General features: G+C 52.7%; 1 protein-coding gene across 5 annotated transcripts; it reads left to right on the top strand.

Moving 5' to 3' along the window:
- Positions 1 to 1,048: 1,048 nt before the first annotated feature.
- CD300LG (CD300 molecule like family member g) lies at positions 1,049 to 14,154 on the top strand. 5 transcript variants are annotated; one of them, XM_059149404.1, is made up of 8 exons: positions 1,049 to 1,161; positions 2,156 to 2,491; positions 5,217 to 5,318; positions 6,213 to 6,297; positions 6,998 to 7,110; positions 8,810 to 8,862; positions 11,967 to 12,056; positions 12,573 to 14,154. In XM_059149404.1, exons 1-8 carry the CDS (start codon positions 1,119 to 1,121, stop codon positions 12,684 to 12,686), a joined length of 936 nt encoding a protein of 311 aa, XP_059005387.1. In that variant the 5' UTR covers positions 1,049 to 1,118; the 3' UTR covers positions 12,687 to 14,154. The 5 variants fall into 5 exon arrangements, with proteins under 5 accessions (XP_059005387.1, XP_059005384.1, XP_059005386.1 ...); XM_059149401.1 differs by having other exon boundaries at positions 6,042 to 6,297; XM_059149403.1 differs by lacking the exon at positions 5,217 to 5,318 and having other exon boundaries at positions 6,042 to 6,297.
- Positions 14,155 to 17,455: the final 3,301 nt, after the last annotated feature.

Genomic DNA, 17,455 nt, shown 5'->3' with positions numbered 1-17,455 from the left:
GACAACTCAAGGCGGATGGGGAGACCCGACCTTGCAACGTGGCTCGAACGTGCTTCCCGGTATCCCGCTCTGCCCAGCCCTTGGGCTTCCCTTCTCCCCTTTCGCAGCGCCTCCTGGTGACCAAAAGCGGTACTGCGTCCTCCGGGAAGCGACGGAGGAAGGAGGGGGCACTGCCAGAGGGACCCTGAACCTCTGTACCATTGACCACTTAGCAGTCTGGTAAAGCTTATGGGCCTCGTCTCGGAATAACAGTCTTTAAAAAAAAAAAAAGATTTTATTTACTTTTTTGACAGAGAGGGATCACAAGTAGGCAGAGAGGCAGGCAGAGAGAGAGAGAGGAGGAAGCAGGCTCCCCGCTGAGCAGAAAGCCCGATGCGGGGGGGCTTGATCCCAGGACCCCAGGATCATGACCTGAGCCGAAGACAGAAGCTTTAACACACTGAGCCACCCAGGCGCCCCTCGGAATAACCGTCTTTTAAATATATAAAATAATATATATATGCCTAAAAGAAAGCCAATAATGTTGAAGTGGTTATCAAAATATTTATAAATGTGTGATATAGTAATAAATGGGCTTTATTAATGCTTTCAGTAACCAGCTCTAGTGACAGGCCTGGTAACTAATTATTTTCCAAGTAGTGAGAAGCACATACGATATTTCAAGCTATCGGCGACTTGATGTGCCAGTGGCTGATTTTTTTGGTGACAAAGTCACAGACAATGCTAGCACAATAGAAGGAAAAAGATTAATCCCTTAAAGGTTAATAAAAGTCAGTATGTAATTTTTTCATTCTTGGACTGCCTGAATTCTTGGTCTGCACACAGACCCTCTGGGGGTAGACATGGTTAAGACCCCCCCCCCTCCTCAAGGGGTACGGGTTTGGGAGAGGTGTTTGGGTGGTTTGGGGGTTGGAGAGGCGATAATCCCCGCTGGCTGGCAAGCGCCTAGGGTAAGTAAAGGGAATCGCAGAGGCGCCTCCCTCTGCGCAGGGAGGGGGACCCTGCGCGGCCCCTCCCCCCTTCATCCTCCTGTGCCTCTGGAGGAAGTTAAAGCCCCGCGCGGTTTCTGAGAGGAGCTCCCAGTTTCCGCGTGTGCTCCTGCATGTCCAGCGCCCACCATGTGGGCCCTCATCCTGGTATGGGGCTGCCTCTTGCTCCCAGGTGAGATGGGGTGGGAGAGGGTGGAGTGGGGAGGGGAGGTGGGGCTCATGCCCAAGCTGGCAGAGAGAACCTATTCTTTCATTCTCGCGACCCACTGCTGCCTGATCCTTCCGGGTCTCACCCCCACAGCACTGGTCCTCATACCACTGGGGGGAGGGGGGCGGGGCAGGGGTACAGGTACTAGCTGTTTCTGAAACGCGGAGCCTGCTTTTCTCCAGACGTCTGGGCTCCAAACCCTTCTGATTAGGTGGCTAGGAGGGAAGCTTTACCTCTCTCATCTTTATTTTCCTACTCTGCACCCAGCCTGAAGGCAGACAAGACACCCTGTACACGGTTGCCATGGTAAACTCTGCAAATATTTCTTGCACCTCTACTGTGCCACTCACAACAACCCTGAGAGATAAGGCATTGTCCTGATTCATCAGTTCACGAGTCTGCCTCCTTTTTTTTCAACCTTTTAACATCAAATGTCAGGATGTGTCTTATAAAGGATGACAATTGTTCAAGTGACAGTGCTTTTTTTTAGTGGTATATAAAATTATAGTGTATCTTACATACGAGAGCGTCTTAATTTCAATGTACCTGGACTTTATCATCATCATCATCATCATCACCATCATCACCACCACCACCATCATCATCATCATCATCATCATCATCTATAGATGGGAAAACCCAGATGCCCAAGGAAGGCAAGCAACTTCCCAGGGTCACACAGCTGCTATGAGGCAGTGCTGGGATTCAACCTCCAGGCTGTCTGAATCTCGAGCTTCCCCATCACCACCCTTCCATACGCCAGTTTTAGGGTGTTTAGGGTGTTTAGGGTGTTAGGGTCTTAGGACACAGCAACAGCCCCGTCCCAGTCTCGCTTGGTGGGAAGGGACAACCAACCCTTCTGGGACTGCCACAGAAGGGAGTGACTGAGGAGTTTGTTGGTCTTGACCATGGTACTTGGTCCTCGGAACTCTGACCTCCATCCCTGCTATGGTTTCAGGTTATGGAGCCATGGTGGGCCCCAAGGAGATCAGTGGGTTTGAAGGTGACACGGTGTCCTTGCAGTGCACTTACCAGGAGGAGCTCAGGACACACCAGAAGTACTGGTGCAAGCAGGGCGGGTTCCTCCTGTCCCGCTGCTCGAACACCATCTATGCAGGAGAAGATGGCCAGGAGACGACGGAGGGCAGGGTGTCCATCCAAGACAGCCCCCAGACGCTCACACTCCACGTGACCCTGAGGAAGCTCACCCTGCAGGACTCTGGAAAGTACTACTGTGGGGTCTCCAAACTGGGGCGAGATGAGTCTGTCCTGGTCTCTCTGCTTGTCTTTCCAGGTAACACATATCTCTGCTTCCCTGCATGGGGGACAAGTGATACAGAGGGGAGGAGGGACAGATGGGTCGCTGAGCAGAGGCAGACCCTGTCTCCCGCTTGTCAACAGGTGTAGCACTTGTACCACCCTCCTGGTGGGGGGGGGGGGGAGATCAAGGGCTCAGTGAGATGATGCTGGTCAAGTGCTCAGCTGTCCTGGGAGCAGGGACGGTGCAGCATGAGACTTGACTGCTCTTTGACAAGGTCATACCACGCAGATCTGTTAAACTCCCAGCTCAGTGCCTTTCCTCTTTGCCCAGAGGTGGGAGAGAGATTGCATGGGCTGGGGATGAGATGTGCAGCCCACAGAATGAAAAAGGCTCCCTCTTTGGAGTCAGAACTATTCCCGAGGATTCCACAGCCTGGACCCACCATTGTGCAGCACCCCAGACCCGCTCCACAGCGCCCCCTAGCCGCGGCCACACTGGCCTCGCCCACACTGGCCTCGCCCTGCCTGTGGTCTCCGTTCTTCCTTCTTGCTTCCCTTCCCCAGATCTCGAAGCCCCAAAGGTAGGGGCGAAGAGGGCCTGTGATCGAGCCTCAGAGGAGCTCGTTGAGCTCAGGGACACTAGGGGACTCTGGCATGGGATGGAGCACCTCTCTGTATGTCCAGAACCCCCGTGGACCCGCTGATCTGAAATGAGAGAAGCCAGAGAGGGCCTAGGGGAGTGGGCAACCCTCGTCTGCTGGCCCATGAGGGTGAGACAGGTCTCTGTATCCCATTTCACAGACGGGGGTAGGGGCGAGGCTCCAGAGATGAAATGATTTGCCATGAGGTCTCATGGCAAGAAGTGATGGAGTCAGGATTCAAACCCAGGGTTTGTTTTGTTTTGTTTTGTTTTGTTTTGTTTTGTTTTGTTTTTTTCTCACTTTGGTGTCTGCTCTTTCCCTCTCCTGGCCGCATCGCTGGGACCCAGCCCATTCCTGGGCCATCCCCACTGCCAGATCCCCAACATCTGTGGGTCTTTCTTTTAATTCAAGGAGATAGAGCTAAGCTCACCAAACAATAGCAGCAGTGTCGTAACCATATTGAACCTGTTCTGTTATATACAAGCTTCTCTGATCTCTGATTCTTATCAGTACTCAGACCTCCTTCTTACCTAGTGGGGGTCAATTTAGCTATATTTGAGGCTCTCTATTTTAAATTTTGACCTCATTTGTAATTATTCATTCATGCATGGTATGTGTGTTGTTGTGTTATCCTGTGTCAGACGTTGATGACCTTTTCCTGATGATAGTTGAGATGTAGAAAATAAAGGCTAATGGCCATGGTGTACCCGTGAATGCTGAGCTGGGGAAACTCTGATCTGTAACGCTTGCTGGTTTCCGCGGTTTAAATGACCCCCGCCCTCTCCCATTTCCAGCCACCGATAGTTTAATGACCAGCTCACAGAATTCCTGAAAAGTGAACAGTCAGCTCTCCTGAGTCAGTGGGAGCCGTCTGCAGCGCACCATTGAGTATGGCGAGTGAGGAGAATTTCTAGGAAGATCAGAACAAGACAAGAGTATGCACTATCATTTCTTCTATTCCCCATTGCCTGGAGGGTCTAGGCCATGAAATATGACAGGATAAAAAAGTATACATATCGGATAGGAAAAGATAAGTACCGTTTATTTGTGCAAGATGTGGTCATTTCCTCAGAAAAATCAGAGGAAACCTGACTTCGTATTAGAATAGAGAATACGGGATGCCTGGGTGGCTCAACTGATTATTCGTCTCCTTCAGCTCAGGTTATATAATCCCAGGGTCCTGAGATCGAGTTTCATGTTGGGCTTCCTGCTCAGCGGGGAGTCTGCTTCTCCCTCCTTGCCTGCTGCTCCCCCTGCTTTGTGCTTTCTCTCTCTCTCTCTTTTTGACAAATAAATAAATAAAATATTTAAAAAAAAAAAAAAAGAATAGAGAATGATGGGGACAGGGAGCGAGTCCCACATGGCACTCCAGCAAGGTGACAGAGGAGCACCCAGGGGCTGGGGGAGGGGGGCTGGGAGCTCGGCGGCTCCAGGGCAATTGGCCACACCACGTTTCTGCCCACTGTGCTCGGCACAAAGGCTAGGCATCTCGTCCTTGAGGGGTCCCAGCCTTGCAGGGACAGAAAGATGTGTGTCAGGCAGAGGTGGAGAAAAGCATGGCACACAGGGGAACGGTGAAGCAAAGGCACGGTGGCAGGTGGGACACTCACTTAATTGGGACTAGAGGCCAAATAGGAGAATGAATGGTGTCCCACAAGCCGACACAGGGAACTGAGGTCTGAGTCTGAAAGGCTTTGAAAGGCCTCTAAGAAGCTTGAGCTTCAGCTCATAGGCCGTGAGGGCCATTGACGGCTCTGAAGCCAGAAACGATGGGATCCAGTATTCCATACCCAGCTCTATATTCTAGAGACAAAACCAGTATTGGTGTGAAGAGTGGCACAGAAAGAGTAGGCTGGCGGGCAGCTGGGGAGCAAGGGAAGCTGAAGGTCTGAGCTAAGTGGGAGGCCAAGGGGACTGCAGGATGGGGAGGCCGGCAATCGACTAGAATCGACTAGAATCTTCCATCCGTGCCTCCTAAGTGGCTGGGGGAAGAAGGTGGTGGAGACTCTGAGCAGAGAGGTGGGGGCAGGAAAGTGACTGGCTGCCACCAAGGCACAACATCTGGCTCAGAGCGATGGCCCTCACCTCCCCTGAGACCAGCCTCTCCCTTTCCCCTAGGTCCCTGCTGTCCTCTCTCCCCCACTCCCTCCTTCCAGCCTCTTACTACAAGGAGCTTCCAGCCCAAGGCAAAAGCTTGGCAAACTCAGCCCCCAGAATTGAGTGAGTGAATGGCTTTTCTGTTTCCCCTCCACCCCTCTACAAAGCGGCATCCCATGGGCGCCTGCCCATAGCCAGGCACTGCGCCCGGGGCCCCCAGAGCTTAGGAGCTGCCTGTCCACGGAGGAATCGGCGGCCCTGTGGGGTCAGGTCCCGCAAGGAGCAGCAGAGCCCTGGGAGGAAGTGCAGCCTGAAGGCCAGACTTGTGTTCTGTCTGCTCCACCTCGGGCTGCAATGCTGAGCAGGAAATGTGGGGCCTTGGACCCTGACCTCTGGACCTGTCCCTGCCACCCTGCCCTGCGGACCCCGTGGCTGTTGAGGGAGGTCAAGGCCTGTTGAGGCAGAGGTGGTGAGGGTGGGCATGGGGCGACATGAGTGATAACTCTCTAGGACTGGGGGAGGTAGGGGAGGTCAGATGGGGCTGTGTGTCCTGCATGGCCCGGGGATGGGTCGCAGAATGGGGCAGGGGTGTGGCGACCCAGGCAGCGGGCACAGGCAGGGGCTGAAAACTCTGCATGTGTGCAGGGTCTACCGAGACCGGGGCAGCTTGCTCACGATGGCTTCCTCTAGGTCTCTGTTTGCTTCCTGGGGGTTCCTTTAGCTGGGGATGTGCTGAGAAGTTGGTCCTGGAGAGGCTAGGGTTCAGAGGTCAAGGGTCATAGGTCTGGGGAATGCTGGGACGCAAGGGTCCGAGAAGGTGCTGAGGCGTTGCTTTTGGACTTGTAGCTTCTCCCGGTCTCCACCAAACAGTCACCACAGCCAAGCAGGGGAAGACAGGGGCCGAGGCCTCTCCGCTCATGGGGACCTCCCCAGCCCAGCACCCAGGAAGCTCCCCAGACACAGGAACATCTCCGTACGCGGGGACCTCTCCTCACGAAGCAACCTCTCCTCATGCAGGGACTTCCCGCTCACCCACACAGCCGGACTTCACCTCCGCGGAGGACACCCCTCTGTCCCCCAGCAGCAGCAGCTCTGTGTCCAGGTGAGCCCACAGTGACCAAGGTCACCTTTCAGGCCATCCCCACAACAGGAGGTGGCTGGGAGCAAGTGAGGAAGAATTGGCACTCCTTCCTCTAGGCGGACACAGCCTCCTATCGGGGCCGTGGCTAACAGCACAGAGGGCAGACGCAGCCCCCGTCCCCCCTCCGCAGGACCCTTGAGCAGTGGACAACCTACACTGCAGGGCCGGCAGCTATGTTGCTCTGGACACACAGGCCCACCTGAGGTGAACGGTCCACGGTGGCTCTGGCCCCCCTCTCTCTCCCCACCCCAGCAGCAGGGGCAGCCAGCCCAGTTTTGCCGATACACCTTGCACTGGGCCCTGTGCCAAGCACAAACATGGGTTTTTTTCTTACCCAACGGGAGCCGCAGCCTGAAAGATTGGTTCTTAGGGGTTGTATATAATCGCACTCCGTTGCTGACGGAGGCTTCCTGTCTGAGATATCCAGGTAACCTGTTGCCAAGTTCAGACCCAACTGAGAGTGTTTCCTGGGGTTAGTAGTGGGGGCTGGAGTCCCTCCCACTGAGACCGCCCAGGTGCTGTGGTTCCCGGTGCCCTCTGATCTCTTTGGGAAAGACAAGGGACATGGCTGGGATGTAGACGTAGACGAAGAATGCTATGGTGTACAGCGTGCCACGGTGATGTGGTGACAGCTGCTGGGGTCCTTCCGTCTCGCCCACAGTGTCTCCATCCCAACGGTCCGCATCTTGGCCCCGGTCTTTGTGCTGCTGGCTCTCCTCCTGGCTGCAGGCCTGGCAGCCCTCGGCAGCTGTGTTCTCCGCTGGAGGAAGGAAGGTAAGCAAAAGTAGACACCAGGGACCCCACTGAGACCTGCAGTCCCCCCACCACCCCAGGGAGACCTTGGGGCTCAGTGTGTCCCTCCAAGATATGAGCATCAGGAGCCGTGTTCCTCCCTTTTGAGGGAGCCACAGGTCAGCCAACATTAGGAAAAAGATATTCAAATGTACAAATGGGAGAACGGGGGCTCTTGGCTTGCCCCCATCTGTCCAACCTCATCAATCACTTCTGTCCCTATTGATCCCAGCAATCCACATCCCGCCTCCACAGGTACGGTTCCTTGTGTGACTACAGCAGGGGGTGGGGGCGGGAGTTAGAAACTAAGCCCTGAACAGGAAGGCTACTGGGGCCTCACACATACGGTGGGGTCTCAGCAGGTGCATAGCTCCTGGGAAGACTTGGCTTCAAGTCTTTTTAGACTTGCTCTGCTACTTTTTAGCCATGTGATCTTGGGCAAGTCACTTACCTCCCCTGAGCCACGACTTTTCCGGATCACAGATCTAGAATACAAGAGAACTAGAACTGGAAATAGAATACAGGTCCAACAGAAGTAGAATCCAAGCCACATATGCGATTTAAACTTCCCTAAAAGTCACATGAAAAAGGGTAAAGAGAAACCGGGGACGTCAGTTTTAATAATATACTTTTGTTAGCATGATCTATCCAAAACACGATCATTCCAACGTGGAAACAATATAAAACTATTCATGCTACCTATTCTTCATCCTGCGTTTTTCTCATATTGAGTCTTCAAAACCTGGCGTGATTTGGCGCAGTCGTGCTTCCGGGGTCAGTGGTTGAGTGCAACTCGGGGCTCCCCTGGCAGACAGTATGGTTTAAGAGGGGTAGCCGAAATATCAATCAAAGGAGCTGCCGTGGGCTGGGCGTTTCTGTGTGGCTTCTGTTGCTTTTATCTCCTCTAATGCTCTCGATACTGTGGCATTAGAAACTGCCCATTACAAGTGCCCCCATTTCACCGGGAAAGAAACTGAGGTAGAGTGATTAAGCAGCTTGCCCTCCGTCCGCACAGCCAGGAAGCGGTGGAACCAGGAAGACGTATGCCAGAACAGTCTGCAAATTGGCAAAGTATCTTACTGCTCCTGGCCTTGGGTGGGGGAGGGCGGTGATCCTGGGCCTGCCTCTGACTTCGCCCTGTGTGGCCCCCGGCAAGAAATGTCAGCTCTGCCCACACCCCCAGCTCACCGCAAAGGAGTCTGGAGGAGCACACAGGGTGGGAATATTCCCTATCGAGACCTCAGAACTTCTTAGCACCTTGCATCTCCAATTGTGGTCCCCAGCTAGCAGCAGTGACATCCTGTGGAAGCCTGTTAAAAGGACTCTCAGATTCTAGCCCCGACCTGCTGCAGAGAATGCACATTTTCATACAATGTCTCGGGATCCTGGAAGCACACTGAGGCTGAGAAGCAATGATCTTAGCTCATAGAATTACTTCCCCAGCCAGTTTCTGGCTCACACCAGGAGATTTCCGTGTACCCATCCCAAAAGTCTGGATCATAGCTAAGGGACTGAGCCGGAATTCCAAGAAGTCTGCCTGTCCCAACCTGTCTCCTACACATGCTCACCCTGGGAAGCCCCCGGTCCCAAGTCCAGGGGGGCCCTTCCACCCCTGTGGGAGCTGTTGCAAGCTGCTCTGGGCTGCTCCTGGCCTCAGGGTATGCCTGCTGGTCTCTTTCAGCTCACCTGGCCACAGAGACACAGAGGAACGGGAAGGTCCACCTCTCACACTTGGTAAGGAAGGCGGCCAGCCCCAAACCCCAGCTCCGATCCCTGTGGGGCCGGGCATCGGGACACCTGGGCCCTGTCTGTGCATCTCCCTACCTGCTTGTCTCTGAGCTCCACTCAAGGCTTGCTGCCCGTCTCTGGGGAATCTCTGTGAGCCCTGAGACTAGCCTTTCCGGGTGCAAGCCAAAAGAATGCCCCACCTCACCCTGAGTGCCCAGCGGGTTCCAGGCAGAGGTCTTCCCCAGGCCCAGCACCCTCTTCCCCTCCCCCTCTTAGAAGCAGAGACTGTCAGAGCTGGATCCTCGTGGTCTTTGGGAGGGCTGCAGGGTCATGGGTTCAGGACACAGAAGCCCCACCTCTGGCCCCCCACCTCTGCTGTTTATTGAGATGCCTCTACTTTATTCTCCTACACATGGGGACGGGAAAGGGGGGCTTGCCATGGCCTTCTTTCCTGGCGCCAGTGAAGACAAAAGACTCAGGCCTGATCGCCCTGGGGAGGGGCCGGGGCAGGAATGGGGTTCTGGGCTTTGGCTTAGGAAGCAGCTGTTGTTGTCTCAGGAAGCCCGGCAAGGCCAGAGGTGGTGGACAGGAGTGAGGGAAAGGTCAGACCCAGATGGGGAGGGGGGCTGCCGCTGTCCTCCAGTGCGTCCTGGGGCATCCTGGGGCATACCCTGCCGCTCTAGAAGAGGGGCGGGGCCAGAGGGGAAGTCTCTGCTCTGGGAGGTCCCAGAACATCTCCCTTCTCTCCAAGCTGCTGCTACCCAGCCCACCCTGGGAAGGGCCGCCAGGCCCTGCTTCCCACCTGCCCACCTGTCTCTGCCCCTGCTCCCGTGGGAGGGGCCAGGAAAGGGCACAGGGCTGTGGGCTGAGGGGCTGGGAACAGGGCAGGGTCCTTGTTGAGGGAAGGATGGAACAGGGTCTCCTGAGAGGATCAGAGACAAGAGCTCTGTGAACACGGCCAATTGAGAGCTTTTGCTTTTTTGGTTTATTTCCCTTTGGGCTTCTTTGTCATTTTTAGCAGGGGCTACAGGTGGAATTGAAAGGGTTTGGGGTTTTCTTCGCCCACATTCGGGTCAGAGAGGGAAGGGGGCACTCTGCTGGCTGTGCCCTAGAGCCGCCGGGGGGTGTGAAACTCGGAGGGAAGTACAAGGGCTCAAGCCAGCATTTCCCTTGCCCACAGAGATATTTCAAGATGCTCTCATTTTACTCTCTAATTGAACACCTACTGTGTACCTGGGGCTTCACCTATGTTGCTGAATCTTTGTTAAATCCTACCTGAGTTCTCATGACCCCCTTCTTACAGAATAAGAAACAGAGGCTCAGAGAGCATAAGTAATTTGCTCCCAGAGGCCCAGCATGAAAGAGGCAGAACTGGGAAAAGGGACCCAGTGTGTGGCGCTGACAGCAGTGCCCGAGCTGCTGCTGCCTCGCCACGCTGGAGTGCGGAGGGCTTGAGAAGTGGAGCCGACTGCTCGGCCCGCCCAGGCCGGTTCCCCTAGACTCAGAAGAAAGAGCCATCCTCAGCTCATGAACATCAGACAGCCAGGCCCCTGACTCCTGAAACAGGCAAGGGGGAGTGCTCGGCTCAGATTAGGGCTCAGCTCCCTCCTCCCAAAGCTTCCCAGAGTCCCTGCTTTTTCCCTAGTGCTCTCATATGTATCTCTATATTCAACAACCTAGAAAATGCCTCCGCACTTGCTGGAACAGGCCACTGGACCCACCCCTGGACATGGGGCAGGGGTCCTGGCCACTCCCTGCATGTGTGGTTTGGTCCCTGCCTCAGGAGAGTTCGGAAAATGCAGACACCCTTGGGTAAAAGCCGCTTTCGTGGCTGCCAGTGGGTGGTGGTGGTCAGCCGGGGCTGGTTGGGGCCGAATCACAAAACTGTAAAGATGGGACTGCTGGGGAAATGCACCTGACATCAGAGTCGTCAGATCGAGCCCCGGCTCTGCCGTGTCCTCACCGTAGGCAGGACCAGGAGAGACCAGGATCTGTGAAATCTCCTTCCACTCCCCCCCATTCCCTCGTCCCCTTGTACCCCCAGCCCCAGCCCCCTCGAGGAATTCTGCTCTGATTTTCATCTCATCCTGTAAGACTAAATGTGTCACCGGAGATGGCTCAAGTGTCGACCTCTGCCTCGATCCCCTGCAGCCAGGGCAGTGATAGAAGTAGGGGAGAGGGGCAGTTAGGGGACAAGGACACTGAAATGAAGGGAAGCGTGTGCAGCACGTCCCGCCAGGATGGTGGCCAGGGATAGGAAAAGAGCGTGGATCTGAAGTGTCCTGAGTCCGAGTCCCAGCCCAGCTGTGTGACATCTGGCAAGTTACCTCACCTCTCTGAGCCTCAGTATCCCTATCTCACGGGGTTGTGGTCAGGAAATTGTGAGAGGAGACCACCAGTAGGTGTCCAGAAGACAGGAGATTCCTTCTTTGTCTTCAGTGCCTGTGGGGTCATGGGACTTGCCAGCCGGGACCCCTAAGGGCAGCTATGCCCTTGGGATACTTGGCTGGAGCCCTTGGCTGGCTCCAGCCCCTTCTACCTGGCTGCTGGCCCCAGGACAGCCCCTACTCACCCTGGACCACCTGCCTCTCTTCCTTTGACCTTGGCTTCCTTATCTGATCAAGGGTGGGGGTTGGCGCCCAGGCTTATGGTTGTAAAGAATTTTTCCTCTGCGGTTTGTTATTCGGTGAACTTTGGAGGTGTTCAACTTTGCTTTCCCCGACCTGCGGACAGCCAGCAGCCTCCACATTCTTTCTGCTTCGAGGAGAGAGGAGACGATAATAAAAACAAATGAATCATTGCAGGAGTTCCCAGGTGTTGAGCAGTAAAACATTACCAGAAATATTCATTATAATCCCTAGGGAAAAATTCTGATCCCCATTTGACAGCTGAGGAGACTGAGTCTCAGAGAGGTTAGTGGTGTGCCCAAGGTCACTTGGAGATGCAGGAAATTGGATGGAAGGGCTCTGACCCTGCAGCCTGTGTTCCTCCCCTTGCCCGTGCTCTCCCGTGGCTCCTTCCTCTTGCTATGGATGGTGGTGGTGGGGGGGGGGGACCATCACTATCACTGCTGCCAGGAATGGGCTGTGCTGACCGAGTCTCTGTTTCAGCCACTGGAGTACACCGTGATCAACCTCGCAGGGCCCCCTGGGCCCCAAGCCAGCCCCAGCCCATGTACAGAAACCCAGGGCCTCAGCCAGGTGTGAACAGAGGTCTCAGGGGAGTGGGGAGGGGTGGGGGGAGGGTTTGGAGCCACCTAGCCTGGCTCCTCTCTGACAATGCAGGGAAGTCGGGGGAGGGGGCTCTTCCGTCAGCATCCGCTTGCTCCGAACACTGCCCCCTGAATCCCCCCACCTACAGGACCACAACTGCAGATGCTGGCCATTTCATTCGGGAGTCAGGACTTCCAACCCTGCATCCTCTTTTTTCCCCATCCAGAAAGTTCTTGAACAGCTTGCTGGTAGTCACAGTTTAAAAGCGCTCTGGGCTGGCAGGATTCCAGTATCTGCAGGCAAAAACCTGGCCGGAGGCCATGAGGAGGGTGTGGGGGGCATGGATCAATGCCTGGGGGTTCTGGGAAGAGCTTGTTAGTTTGTGCCCCTTAGAGGCCCAGAACTGTGGAAAAGGCTGGGGTGGACCCAACAGCTACCTGGAGAACCCCCTACCCTGCCTCCAGCTGGGCTCTGCTTTTCAACCCCTGACTGTTGTCTTTCCAGACTTCAGAGGAAGATGAAGCACCTTCCCAGGACCCGGAGCGGGACATGATCCCAGAGCCTCCCCTCCACATGTCCGGGGAGGAGCTCGGCTTCTCCAAGTTCATCTCAGTCTAGCACCAAGAGTCCCCTCCAGGCCGGCCCGCACTAACTCCGATAAGCTTTCCACGACAGCTTCAGAGTTCGCCTGCCAGACCCCGGGCTCTCCTCCTGCTTGCCCAGCCTGATCCAGAAGCCTTTGTCAGCCCCCAAACCTGCAGTGGTGGCCTCAGTGGTGCCAGCGGGACCCCCGGACCTCCTCAGCATGTTCGCATCCCTGGGGGGCTGGGGGGGGTGTTATGCAGCCCCCTCGGAGCTCACCAGAGCCAGGCAAGGCTCAGGAGATCTGGTCTGAGTTTGAATCTGCTACCAGAAATCCCCCGTGCCTGGGTGCCCAGCCAAAGACCCCCACCTACTTCTCCCTTCCTTCCATCCTGACTCAGCACCACTTTCTCTGGCATAAGTGGGCGAGGAGAAGAAAGAGGAGCGTGCTGGGAATAGACGGGGTTCTGGTTTCTCAAAATGTGACTGCATCCCAGTTCTTCAGGAGGCTGGTTAAAAATGTGCTTCCTGGGCTCTCCCAAGACCTACCAAGACCCTCTCTGTGGCTGGGCCCAGAACTTTACATTTCTAACAAGTGTCCATTGACTCTAATACTTGAGTTTGAGAAGCAGTGGGCTCAGGTTAAAGTCTACACTTGGTTTGCGGGGTCTCCCGTCTGCACCCTCCCCGTAGGGTCTGCTCTACCTACGACACCATGACCCAGCTGGGGGCTTTCCTGGGCTGGTCTGAGTCCAGACCCAGGTCAGGTGCCCATTGGAAGGCCTGAGCCCCCGGGACTGACAGGGAGGGGCTACTTTTCCCGGCTCCCTACTCAGCCGTGCATCCCAGGCTTTGGAAGGAGGCTGGAGAAAAGCTTGGCTCCTTCCTTGTTGAGAAAGAGTTAATTGCCTTTGGGTTGGGGTTGCCTTTGGGTTGGAGGAGTAGGAAAGCACAGGGGGCATCTAAAAGGCAGGAGAGAGGGTACAGGGCAGGAACCTAAGAGAAACCTGAAGATGACCCTGAGTCACCTGGAGATTGGGAAGGGGGAGGGAATAGAATAACAGAACTGCTATTTTTTTCTTTTTCAACTTTCTTTAAAAAGTGAAGTGGGTGGTCGCTTGGTATACAAAAGTTAGAAACACAGCGGGGAGGAGAAGAAAATGCACTCGGGCTCAACCCCTCCCCCCACAATCCAGCTGCATTTTGTTGCATTTCCTTCCCATTTTTTTTTTAACTCCACATCGTTCGCTGGTGTTCTCTGACAAATGAGTTTGTATATACAGATTTAAATTCTGCTTTCTCCACTGAATTCTTTCTTTTTTAAGATTTCTATCTGTGAATCATCTCCACACCCAAAGCGGGGCTCAAACTCATGACCCTGAGATCAAGAGTGGCACACGCTCCGCCCACTGAGCCAGCCAGGCGCCCACCCACTTAATTCTTAGAAACGTTTCTCCATGTTTCACCAAACTTTATAAATAAAATGTGTATCAGCTCTGTGATATTTCCTCACCGTGTGCTTCCATTTATTTCAATTCTCTCTCATTAGATATTTGTTTCTATTTTTGCTATTATAAATAACAGCATGGTGAGTCTTCCCACAGGCTCAATTTGTCTTTTTTTTTTTTTAAGATTTTATTTATTTATTTGACAGAGAGAGAGAGATCACAAGTAGGCAGAGAAGCAGGCAGAGGGGGAGGGGGAAGCAGGCCCCCTCCCAAGCAGAGAGCCAGATGTGGGGCTTGATCCCAGGACCCTGGGATCATGCCCTGAGCCAAAAGAAGAGGCTTAACCCACTGAGCTACCCAGGCGCCCCTTGATTTGCCTTTGAAGACTTCTTGAAGAAGGATTTGTGTGCGTGGAAGTGCTAGGTCATAGGGGGCGAACATTTCTGATGTTACCGATACCCATTGTTGAACAGCTTTCTGAAATGACAGAACCAATTTCACTCCCACCAGAGCCTTCCAAGCAGCCTTTCTCCAAGTCCTCACCAGTGTCTACATCTGTCTCCATGGGTATGGCGGGAGGAGGCACTCAGGAATGCCCCTGCAGTGAGGGTCTGGGGGACTGGGCAAGGTAGAGACGGTCTGATAGAGCATAGGAAGCTCTCCAGAAAGTTCCAGCCACTGCCCCAGGTCCCCAGGGACAGGTGAGTTCCTCTTACCTTCTCTGGGTAGAGAGGGAGGGCAGGGTGTGAGCTCTGGGGTCTCTGCCCAGGATCTGGGTATAGTGTGTAGCCAGCTGTCAAGGGAGGGAGGGAACATCAAGTTTCAGGTGGTGTCAGACGGACCCCAAAAATTTACCCTGTGGAAAACCCTTCAGCTGGAGGGCAGTAAGAACTGGGACTGCTCAGTGGGGAAAGAAGCCTCTTGTCCTCTCAACCTGTCACCTGCTGCAGCCAGGGCTACCCGGGGACCAAGGGACAGTCAGCCAGGTCATCCCACTACCACCTGTTGCCCATTCATTTTTCGACCATGTACCAACTGAACAGATCAATGTCTTTTGAGAGGCACAGCTCTCTCAAAGGCAACCTATGATTGGCATCCCTGGGATTCCAAGTCTCCACGGATTTATCAGATACTCGAGTACCCTCCATAGACATTTGCTCACTCCCTCAACGCCCACTGCTGCCACCGTGTGGGCCCAGTCACACCCTCCAGGCAGGGTTAAGAAAGACCACTCCTTTGCCAGTTGTCACTTTGCAACCTCCCATCTTGAAACACCTTAGTTTTATGTTTGTACATGGATACTCAGACCACTTTTCTACTTATCTCAGTATTCTGCAGTCTTACTCCTGGCCATGAACTCCTTATTTTCTTGTTTGCTATAAATTCTTGTATATGTGAATTCATGCCTGTCATCTGTTCTAGGCCATTCTCTTCAAATATTATCTGCTCTCCACCATTTTTAATCTTACCACAGACCAGAATTAAATTTTTCTAGGCCCTCTCTTTATCGCTGCCGAATCTCTTAACCTCTCCTTCACATTTCCCTCCTCATCTCTGTTCTGCTGGCTATGTCATTTCTACCAGTTTAATATTTCCCGAGCTTGGATATGCCTACAAATCACAGGGAATCTGTTAAACTTCAGATTCTGACTCAGTAGTTCTGGGTGGTGCCCAAGAACCTGCATTTCTAACAAGCTCTCAGGGATGATGATGCTGTAGGTCCAAGCACCATACTTAGAGGAAGAACTTTCTGGTTGACTAATCTCCATTCAGTTGTGTTTAATTGGATGTTAAACTCCCCAATATTGCTTTTCATTTTCATCCTTGCATTATTTTTTTAATTTTGAAAAGTTCTAGATAGTTCTCTTTCAAACCTAACTAGTCATTCTACAGTCTGGTTGCTTGTTAATTTTTGTAATGCCATCTTTTATTCCATTAAATATGTTATACACACACAGTTAGGTTACATTTTGTGCCAAATACCAAAAGTCCCTGGAGATATAAATACGCTGTTGTTTCTGTTGACTGTCCCTCATGGCAATTTGTTTCTTTGTATTTTGTAATCTCACAATGTGAGCTCATCTATGGATGATTTCAACCTGGGGGGCTGAAAATTGAGGATACCTTCCTCCAGAGAGGATTTGCTTTTGTTTCTGTCAGGATACAGGATACCAACTTGGGACCAAATTAGCTCCTTCCCAGATCCCTAATTTACCAAAACCTCAGGTTGTCCCTGACTTTATATTTAATTTTCCAAATGTGATGTTAATATTGTCATTTGCCTTTTAGGATAACTCCACCTTTCCTGTCCACTCACCATGCCTCTTGGATATTTCCCTTCCCACAAGCTCAGCAACACAATAAAAATTGTTTAATGTACAATCTCATTGTTTAAAAGCACACTGGTTCCTTGATCACCATTCTGCATGAACCAGATTCTGACTCCCATTTCCCAGGCACTATGTAAGTCCCATAGGTCTTTATGTAACTACAGGGAAAGGAGGAAGCTCTCCAAAATCGGATTGAGATTTCATTTCTTTCTACTCTAATGAGCAGAGACTCATGGAAAGATTTGATTCAAGTTAGAAAAAAAGGGGGGGGGGTATTTCTATAATTGGCATGTGAGAAAATAACATTCACCATCACCATATTAGAATAAATGATAATTCTTAAACTTAAATATATTCAGCTTAATCATAATTTTTCTTCTTTTGCTCTTAATTTCATCATATTGTCACAGATGAGATGGTCCATGGACCAGTGTTGGGGCACCTCTACCACATGGTATGAGGGTAAGTTTATGCGGAACTACAGGGAGAAGATCTATTTCTGGAAAAAGACCAAGCCCTAAAATAAAATGGGTGGGGTGGGGCTTACACACTTAGATAATTTGTGAAATTGTCAGGCATTGTGCCAAGACTTGTGAAAGTGAAAAAAGAGGGAAGACAAATAGAAGCTACATCCAGATGCTGGATGCAGCCCTTTCTCCTTCCTGGGCAAGGAGGACCATCAGAGAGGCACACCTACCACATCTGGTTCCCACAGTGCATGGTGGCTCCAGCGTGGTGCTTTTTGAGGACATTTGGCTGCTCCTATGAGCTGGATTCCTGCCACCTGAGAGGTGTCCTTGGTTAACCAGATTCAGTGGGCTGCTGCGATCATCAGCTTTGTCTTCTGGGAATGTTCCACAGACTCTCCCTTGGGCTCAGCCTCACTTTGCAGTAGCTTTTCTCCCTGATCCCTTAGCATAAAATAATTTTTTTATTTCCCCGGGACAAGCATCCCGAAAATGGCTATCAATCTGTTATTTCACAACTATTTCAGACATTGCTGAAATTACTAAGTACTTCAAAAGTT

The sequence above is a fragment of the Mustela lutreola genome, chromosome 15 (genome assembly GCF_030435805.1).
Source record: "Mustela lutreola isolate mMusLut2 chromosome 15, mMusLut2.pri, whole genome shotgun sequence".
Classification (NCBI taxonomy): Eukaryota; Metazoa; Chordata; class Mammalia; order Carnivora; family Mustelidae; genus Mustela; species Mustela lutreola.
The sequence above is the reverse complement of the archived record's forward strand: the minus strand, read 5'-3'. Positions and strand labels throughout refer to the sequence as shown.

Excerpts from the sequence above, each read along its gene's own strand:
- CD300LG (XM_059149401.1), top strand. The coding sequence starts at position 1,119 with ATGTGGGCCCTCATCCTGGTATGGGGCTGCCTCTTGCTCCCAG. Across the intron at positions 1,162-2,155 it reads GGGCTGCCTCTTGCTCCCAG|GTTATGGAGCCATGGTGGGC; the intron begins GTGAGATGGGGT and ends CTATGGTTTCAG. Across the intron at positions 2,492-5,216 it reads CTCTCTGCTTGTCTTTCCAG|GTCCCTGCTGTCCTCTCTCC; the intron begins GTAACACATATC and ends CCTTTCCCCTAG.